At 40.1% G+C, this 9316-nt stretch overlaps 1 protein-coding gene across 1 annotated transcript in view; it reads left to right on the top strand.

Moving 5' to 3' along the window:
- Positions 1-9316, top strand: part of LOC107688718 (unconventional myosin-XVI-like) — a 218296-nt gene that overhangs the window by 181401 nt on the left and 27579 nt on the right. Inside the window, exons 27-31 of the mRNA XM_016486454.1 lie at positions 1282-1384; positions 2470-2566; positions 2642-2888; positions 5043-5413; positions 5920-7083. Coding sequence (XP_016341940.1) covers positions 1282-1384; positions 2470-2566; positions 2642-2888; positions 5043-5413; positions 5920-7083 — 1982 coding nt within the window. The remainder of the gene's footprint in view (positions 1-1281; positions 1385-2469; positions 2567-2641; positions 2889-5042; positions 5414-5919; positions 7084-9316) is intronic.

Raw genomic sequence — 9316 nt, 5'->3', positions numbered from 1 at the left:
AGAAATGTGCAGCATTTTGTCCAAGCAATAATAAAAGGACACATTTAATTTATAATTTGTCTTAAATATAATTTTGTAAAAAAAAAATTGTGAATCGAATCGAATCATGAAATCAAATCGTGAATCGAATCGTGAGTTGAATGAATCGTTACATCCCTAGTTATCATCAATACTGGTATAAAGTGAGCTTCCAGACAAAGGATGTTAAAAAAAAATTGCAATTGCATACAATTGAAAGGGTGTGATGCATTAGTATGATATGATTGCTTTCAATTTTATATGGATTACACATCCATTACACATTACACATTTTATATGGATTACACATCCATATAAAATTGAAAGCAATCATATCATACTAATGCATCACCCTTGCAATTGTATGCAATTGCAATTTTTTTTTTAACATCCTTTGTCTGGAAGCTCGTTATATAAAAAATCCATATTGAAAGAAATGTACATTGAAGCATAAAGCGATTTCATAAAGTGAGAAAATTGATAACCTTGAGTAGAGTTTGTGCAGAGTAATTGTATAGGCTTTTATTATGATATGGACCTTGATTGTTTATTTTTTTTATTTTGAAATGAACGAACAATCTGAAAATGTACATTCACTTCCTGAACCTACAATTGAAAAGCAAAAGATTTTATTCAAGATCTAAAAGCAATTGTTTTTTTTTTTTCTAGATGTAATTAGCATGGATCACGCATGCTCGAGTTCTTCCTTTGTGAATTCCTCTTGTCTCGTTGAGTATTAAACACAATTCCCTTGCGCCAGATGTTCATAACGCATAATCCAAATGCACAAACACACACACATGTTCGAAGGGTGTGTCTAAAGTTTACCCTCTCACACCACAGATGCTTGATCCCTCTACCCCAGAACAATGCAGCAAAGCTCTCCAAGTTTGACCTTTCTCTGTGAATGGTTGTCTTGCCAACAGCCACCGCAGCAGATGCTGAGAAGTCTTCCAGACTCTGAAACCCTTTGACCCTCGAATTGCATCTCTCTGTGGGTTTTCCCACCAAGGGAGTGAAGCTGATTGAGCATTGTCTTTTGTAGCTTAACCTCAGAAGTCCTAGATGGTTATTGCATTTGAAAATCACAGCCCTGTTAAACAAGGCCAGCAGGAAGTGGGTAGTCCTTATGGTTAATGCAGACAGCATTCCCGTACAGGCATTAGTGACCATCATGCTATAATGCAGCAGTAATGGGCTCATAGAGTTCCTCTGCAGTTGAGTATGTGTGTGACAGTGATGTTCTTTGGGTTTGTGGTGCAGATACAGAGAGCTGGTGGACACCATCCTCACCGACAGGAAGAAAGCATCCGCAGAGGAGAAGTGCCGGCACATTCTGCAGCATTGTAAACTCCAGGGCTGGCAGGTGAGTTACCAAAGATGTCTACAGAGCTTTAGGGAAATGTTCATAGGGGAAGAGATGCTCTGTTCTGAAACTAGTGAGCATTGATTACAGAGACAGGATTTTAAGGCATCGTAGTCTTAAGGTAGGCAACATAATTGTGTTCTAAGTTACTTTTTTTTTTTTTTTTTTTTTTCAAATTGTAAACCAGCATCACATCTAACCTTTGCAGAGAAAGCAGTTCTAGAATGTATTATGACAATATCATTAAAATTCAAGTGGCAGACGAGTGATTTTGATTCTTGATCTTAATATTAATCTCATATTCCTTTTAATACTGCTAAGCAAAGATTGAGTTTAAAGATATACTATTTTACACAACATATACAGTATGTGTGCTTTGTGTTTGTGCCATTAGTTTAGCATCATGCTATCATCAAACTCTGTTGAACTCAATTGTAAGTTGAGACTCATGTGATGTACTGGTATTTGGTTATTAGTTTACATATCAATTATGATACTGTTTTAGCAGTCATTTTGAGAATCAAATGTACTCAATTTTTCTTTTGCATGTTTCTGCTAAAGAAAAGATTTTAGGTAAAGGTCACACATGGAATTAAGTAAAATGCATTTTAATGTGGTTAAGTAAAATGAACAAATTGAATAAATACTTTTTTAAATTTATCTTAAAATTAATCCTAAATGTTTACTTGCCACAGCACTGACATTTACAGTAACGTTCACGGAATGAACCTACAAACACCATAATCTTCATAAAACCATCATACAATCTAACCACAATCTCCACAAAAACAAAAAATGCCTGTAAAGCATGCTGTGAACTAAAAATCTATCCATGCAGTTTCAGTCAATGCAATAACAATTCAACAACAAAGTGGATTAAGTAAACTTTAATTTGACATATTTAAGTGGGCTGTACGAAATTAAATTAAGTTCAGCAATTGTGTTGCTTTAGCTGATTTCAAGTAAATTGGACAAGCAGCAAAAATAGTTTTTCCCGTGTATATAGGTAGTAGGCAGCAAACTCGATTTTGGAACAGAGCTAATGTGATTACCTATCTCTCTTCCACTTTTCTTCTCTTGTTCAGATGGGGAACAGCAAGGTTTTCTTGAGATACTGGCAGGCCGATCACCTTAATGACCGCTGCCATCAACTGCACAGGAAGATTATTGTCTGTCAGAAAGGTAAAGTGATGTGTGGTCATACTGTATGATCTGTCACCAGGCTCATATTTTTACTTAATCGTGTGTGTGATTCAGTGGTGCGTGGCTGGTTGGCCAGACAATGTGCGCGTCGCAGGCTCACGTCTCGGCAGAAGGAGCAGTGTAACATCCAACGGTTCCTGCAGGGAGCAGAGGATTTGGGTATGCGTGCTTACGACAGCCTGGTCATCCAAAACGCAGCAGATATTGCACGAGAGAACGACCGCCTCCGGGGTCACATCAGTGCTCCACCACTGGGCGAGAGACCGGAACCTGTGGGCAAAGAAGAAGACTCGCCCAAGAGGTGAAACTTATAGCAGAGAATGTGTTCCTTTTTAACTAACCATGAATTGTTAGTAATCTCTTTTTACAATACACACATCTCAATATAAAACTATTCTCAATTATTAAAATCAGCTATTTCTAGGGTAACAATTTTCTCTGCTTCTCAGAAGTTGAGTGCACTCCTGTCTCTATTGTTTAATTAGTTCTTAAAATAAAATGCATATCAAGGAAATAATAATATTCATATTGGTGTCCCTTAGAGGATCTCTAACAAGAAATCTTGTTTTGTCTGCTAAAATTCAATCAGATGTGGCATCTCAAATGCATCTGTGCTACTATGAGACTTCCTTTTGAAGGATTATATTAAACACTCTAACAGTCTAAATTATATTGGAGTGTCTGATTATATCCAAAACGGGCCTTTTCCACTTTGGTTTGAGGAACCTATAAAATGGTTTATGGTTTTATTGGTTCTCCTTGTTCTCCCTTTGCAAACAAAATTGCCACTGATGTCAGAATTACTGGCACTTTTTGAGATGTTAGTGGGAATTCAGCAAAAAGGAAGTCTGATCTCAGGTTAGTTGTAGATACTATTAACAGTGGAACATACAGTACATACTACCATCTCCATCTGAAAAAGTCTGCAAGCTGCAAGGTTAGATCTGCCTATTCAATTGATATTCAGTACCCAAAACTGATTCCAAAGGCAAAAAAAAACTTCTGATTGAATGAGTCGCATGAGCCATGGTGAAAGGGGTTTCAGGCACTCCACTTCAAGACCATCCCATACCTGTGATGAAATCACAGTAACACAGAACATTAAGTGGCTTGTTGCTTTATTAAAACTATCCAAACACACAGGACTTAGCACAGATTTATGTAGAAATTAGGCATAAACAACTGTCGGACTCAATGCAACAGTTGCCAAGGAAGTGCTGATCAGTATCTTTGGAAGGGAATCTATTCACACAAGCATAAACACAGGTATATTTGGGTGGCCATTGTCATGAGCAGTGCCTCAATCATTCTGCAATGACCATCTTCTCTTATGAAGGAGGTGGGCTTCTTGTTCTTTAAAACACGCACACACATTTATCACATACATTCACTTTTAGCATCACAAATGAGGGAGGTGCAGGTGATTGAGTGATGGGGTTTCATAGCTAATCTAGATGTGGCAAACTCAATCAGTGAGGAGCTCCATACTGCTAATCAGAGAGAGAGATAAGACCCACCCCCACTCTGGGTTGCTGAAATCTCCTTAGGGTTTTAAGTCACTGTAACCCCTCACCACCCCACTGTTCCCCAAATACCATCCACCCCAACACTCCATTGCCTTTCCTGCGAGAACAACAGATGGTAGGCCCAGATTATAGGGGAAATATCAAACAAGAGTGTATTTGTCACATTAGAGTATTACAGGAATTGGCTTAGACTTAAACAATCAGTAATGTAAATAATTTTTTCAGGCTTTCTGTATATCATAGAGTTTAGAATCATAATGCAATGCTAATTTGTTGTTATCGTTTACTGGTATCAAGGAAAAATTTAAATGAGTAGTGTCTTGAGTAGAGTAGTTTTTAATATTAATGCATGCTAAAAAAAACAAAGTGCAAAACAAAGTGGTTTGCTCTTTGTGCATATGTGTATATAATTTTTTTTTAACCACAATTCATTGTGCCACCTGACTACCATGAGGTACCACTTTTTGTGAATTAATTTGATCTGCATATCATGTAATTATTAAGGTTACATTTTTACTCGATTGACAAGCCTAGTAATTTATTTTATTTATCTTTATTGTTAAGGAAACACCCATTCCAGTTAGTGTAGTGTAATGAAATCTTAGCCCAAAAATTAATGGACAGCTTGACATTGGTGTATTGATTTTATGAAGGTTGAGGCTGATCCTCCCACACATGACAGCTGCTTAGCACCTTCACTACTCATCATACATTGAGACAGGACATATGCTTCTAGTCTGATAGTGAGTGAATGATTGAAATAATGAACATATGAGTGAATAATGATTTGCTAGATTGGGGAGGGGGAAAGATACCAGGGTAATACCAGTCATGATGAATGACAGAAACGGCACTAGAAATCTTATTTCCACAAGCAGTTGTACCATTTGAATTTGCTGAATTATTCATCCCATCATCCTTTTGTTTAGGGCTGTTGAAAAAAGTGGGAGGGTTAACGATGTGGCAGGTCGTGGGGGGAACAGACCACTCCGGCATTTCCGCTCCAGCTCTGTGCCTCTACCCCTGGTTATGGACAGCTTGGTACACTCCAGCATCGGGACATCAATCAAAGCAGCCCTTCAGCCTGTGCCACACTCCACTGAGGAGGGAAATGGAGGGAGCCTCTCCTCCCCACGAAAACAACCTCCTCCCAAACCCAAACGAGACCCTAATACACGCCTGAGTGCATCGTACGAGGCAGTAAGCGCAGGGCTGAGTATTGCACCCAAAGACAGCCCTGCTGAGGGTCAAGCATCTCCATCTGGAAGCTCACCAAAATCCCAACTCTCTCCTTCTGATCGTACGTATAAATATGAGCTCAAACATTCACTGCATGCCCAAAAGTATGTGGACACCCTCTTCTATTATACATATGATGTATTGACCTGCACAAAGCCTAAACCTGAATCCCGCGGATTTACCTTTGGGAGCCAGACCCCATCATGCAACATCAAGGTCTAACCTCACTGATGCGCTTGTGTCAGAATACATGCAATACTTGCATCCCTATTCCAGCATCTAGTGAAAAAACCTTTCCAGAAGAGTGCAAGGAGAATTAGGGAGTATCAACTTGCCATTAATGACAGTGGTTTCAATGTAATAAATGTAGATTAAATATTAACTAATTTTAAATACAATGTTGGTGTGGTGTTCAGATGTCCACATACTTTTGGCCATATACATGTTTCATGCAACACAGAACTAAATGTCTTAATCTACTTCAATATTGATAATTGTTCCTGGCATTCCAGTAAATAGCTTTTCCCTTTCCTTCCAAAACCATCCATCATCACACTACACCTCCAGCTCTTTCTAAACCTCGCCCTCACAGTGATGACTACAGCACCATGAAGAAAATCCCACCCCCCAAGCCCAAACGTAGCCCTAATACTAAACTGACGGGCTCCTATGAGGAGATCTCTGTACCTTCTCCTGCACGGCCCACGGACATGAAACTTGTCAGCCTGTTACGAGGCGGCCACTGCTTGGGCCTCATCCAGCGAGCAGCATCTGCAGACGGTCCCCATTCTTCTGTGCTAAGCCTATACCCCTGCCAGGATGAGGAGGATGTGTATATTGAGATGGTGGGGGCCTCAAGAGCCCTCAGACTGGCAGACTCCCACAGTCCAGAACTGGGAGAGGCAGTATACGAGGAAATGAAGTACTTCCCACCTGATGAGGTGGGGTCAGCTCCAGTGGTCAAGCCTGAAGCTGTCAATCCCACTACCACTATCCTACCTGCCCCAGTGCTGGAAATCAAGAGGCCTGTGACTTTGATGGAGCACTCTGGCACGCTCGGGGGAAAGCAGCAGGGCAAGGATGGGACGGCATGTGACATTCCTGCTCCATTCCCCAACCTCCTTCAACATCGTCCTCCACTTCTAGTCTTCCCTCCGTCCCCTGTCACCTGCTCTCCCGCCTCGGATGAGTCCCCCCTTACACCTTTGGAGGTGAAGAAGCTGCCGGTGTTCGAGACCAACCTCAACTACACCAGCCAGGATGGGGGCAGTCCACTCTCACCACAGTATACCCGACAAAGAGCTGACTCCTCACCGAGTCTTTCCGTTTTAATGCCAGACAAATCTACGCCACCCTTGACTCCTCCCCCTCCGGCAGCACTTCCACCTCCTTACCGTCCCCCATCCCACTTCCCCTTCCCCCCTGAACCAAACGTCTTGGCCCTGACCCGTGCAGCTTCTGTGGCTACCACCGATTCTCCCAAAGTCTCCCATAAAATAGGGCACGGTCTGGCAGAGACGCCCCCAAGCAGTTCCAAACCTCCCTTCTCCCCAGTAAAGACCTCGAGGCCAGAGCCCCGCAGAGCTCACTCCTGCTCCTCCTCGCCTCTGCTCTTCAACCCTGCCAATGGAAGACCCCTCACCAGCCCTCTAGATGAGCTCAACACCCTTTTCAGCTCAGGGCGCAGCCTTCTTCGCAAGTCCACCACTGGAAGAAAGATCCGTGACAGCGGTGAGTGAGGGTGTGTGCATGTGTTTGGGTACATGTGTTCTAAAGGTGTTGTAAGTAATTCTGGTGCCATTTTTGGCACCAAAAGGAACTGCATACATGAATGACCAAGCAGGTGTCTCAAGCACTTTGTCTATAGTTGATCCAGTGTTGGACCACGTCAGGCCTCTCAGTCAGAAAAATCAATGTTGAAAGTGCCACAGAGCGACAGTATTTCTACTTTTTGCTGAAATCTTTTGTTTCACAGTAGAAAGAAAGTCATACAGATTTGACATGAGGGTGAGTAAATAGCTACATTTCTATCACAGATTTGCACAAAACAAAAAACTTTTGCAATATTTTATAAATGTCAATAAAAAAACTATTGCAAAATGACGGTGTTTCCATTAACCGATGTAATACTAAAACATATTTATTTCCCCTCGCGATAAGTCATGTTGATGGATGTTGGTAGGTTTACGTATATTGCAGCCGTCGCACTAGCCATTATTTTTAATAGAAGGAGACATAGACATGTATCTTTTGCGAGCATAGACATGTGGCAGTGTGGCTGGCATAAAAACAAGCATTGACTAGAGTTGCCACATCTGAGCCGTAATGCGCCGCAGACATGTGCAGTATAAATAAGGGGTTATCCAAGCATTAATGATAATGAAATCCGCTTATTCTTTAGAGCGGCCTCATATGAGGTGTTTCTTGGAGGTTATAGTACATTAAAGAATGATTGTGATTTTTATTTACACCAAGTGACCTGTAAATGTGGAAAAATGGTTTCCATTGCAGTTTTGCGAAATATTTATTTTTCGAATTGACTGAAAAACCACCTCATGCAAGCGTAAAAACTTTTTTGTAATATATGGGTGTTTTTGTGAAATTTACATGTTACCATTGGGCGTATTTTCAATTCGCAGTTTCGATTTGCACAGTTTGAAGGGTAATGGAAACACAGCTCATGATTACACAGTTTTCATTTCTGTGTGAACTATCCTTTTAAACTGTTGGTATTGGTTGGTAATGATATTGCATGCTCCAGAAACATGAATCACAGATTTGTCTTGAATCACAGATTTTTATAGCTCATCAAAGGAGTTTATGGTCACCAGCACACATGGTCATGCTTAATTTGCTGGAGGAGCATTAAAATAGTCTGGTCAAATTATAGAAACTTTCCCAGCACTCTTCTGGTTAAACGTCATTTCATATATGTGGTTACTGAAAGGCACGTCCTGTTTAGTATGATTTTTCTTGACTCATCCAGTGCCATGCTTTGTCAAAAAAAGTGAGGTCAGTACTGATAAAACAGTCATTTACCATAAACCTCAGTGTTCTCTCTCAGAAACCCATTCTGATGCAAGCAGAGTGTTTATGTATGATGGAGGTTTAGGCTGTATTTTGCATCTGCTCTGGATCACTTTTACGGCACAACAACATCTTTATGCAACAACTGCCCTTAAATGCTTTTACACTATGGGCCCAAAGGTTGAATTGAGTCAGAATAATCTGGAATGGTGTTCTGGCATCTTTTTTTTTAACTAATATATAATGCACATTAAGGACATATTCATTTAAGGAAAAGAGCATTAAATGTCACATTAAAATAAGATAATTTGACGAGAAAGCATTCTTAGGAAGGATGTTGGGTGTGTGTGCCAATTTAGTTCACATGCTGTGTCTAACACAGTTTCCCTCGCCTCCTCCTCTTAACCTTTGTATTTAATTAAAGATGCTTTATCTACTCCCATCATTAATTTATGAGCATGGGTCCCATATGACCCTGACCCATGTGTGCTTGTGTGCAAAATAAGTGTAAGAACTTCAGTGTTGTTTTCACAAATGCGCAACTGACAAGTTTAATCTAAATATCTTAGTCCATGATTGGTTACATCTAAAGGATACCATGGAGGCCAGTATTTGTTGAACTGTTTGATATTGATATTGATATTTTTAAACTATATATGGATCTAAAGCAAAGATCATTTTAACAATATGGACTCTCCTTTGATTGCAGTGAATGATTGAGATGTCTGTTTGTTAAATTCATGTGTAATAGCATTTTCTGGGATGTTATGGAGACATAATCAATGAGCTTTAATTACTGGGTGCATGTGTAATGTCGTCTGGAGATATATATGTATGTGTGTATGTCTATCTATCTATCTATCTGTATATATATATAGTCTGATTTGATCTATCTATCTATCTATCTTCAGTCTGATTTTATCTATCTATCTACCTA

The sequence above is a fragment of the Sinocyclocheilus anshuiensis genome, unplaced genomic scaffold (genome assembly GCF_001515605.1).
Source record: "Sinocyclocheilus anshuiensis isolate Anshui unplaced genomic scaffold, SAMN03320099.WGS_v1.1 scaffold9, whole genome shotgun sequence".
NCBI lineage: Eukaryota > Metazoa > Chordata > Actinopteri > Cypriniformes > Cyprinidae > Sinocyclocheilus > Sinocyclocheilus anshuiensis.
Note: the sequence above shows the minus strand (reverse complement) of the source record. Positions and strands in the feature narration are given on the sequence as shown.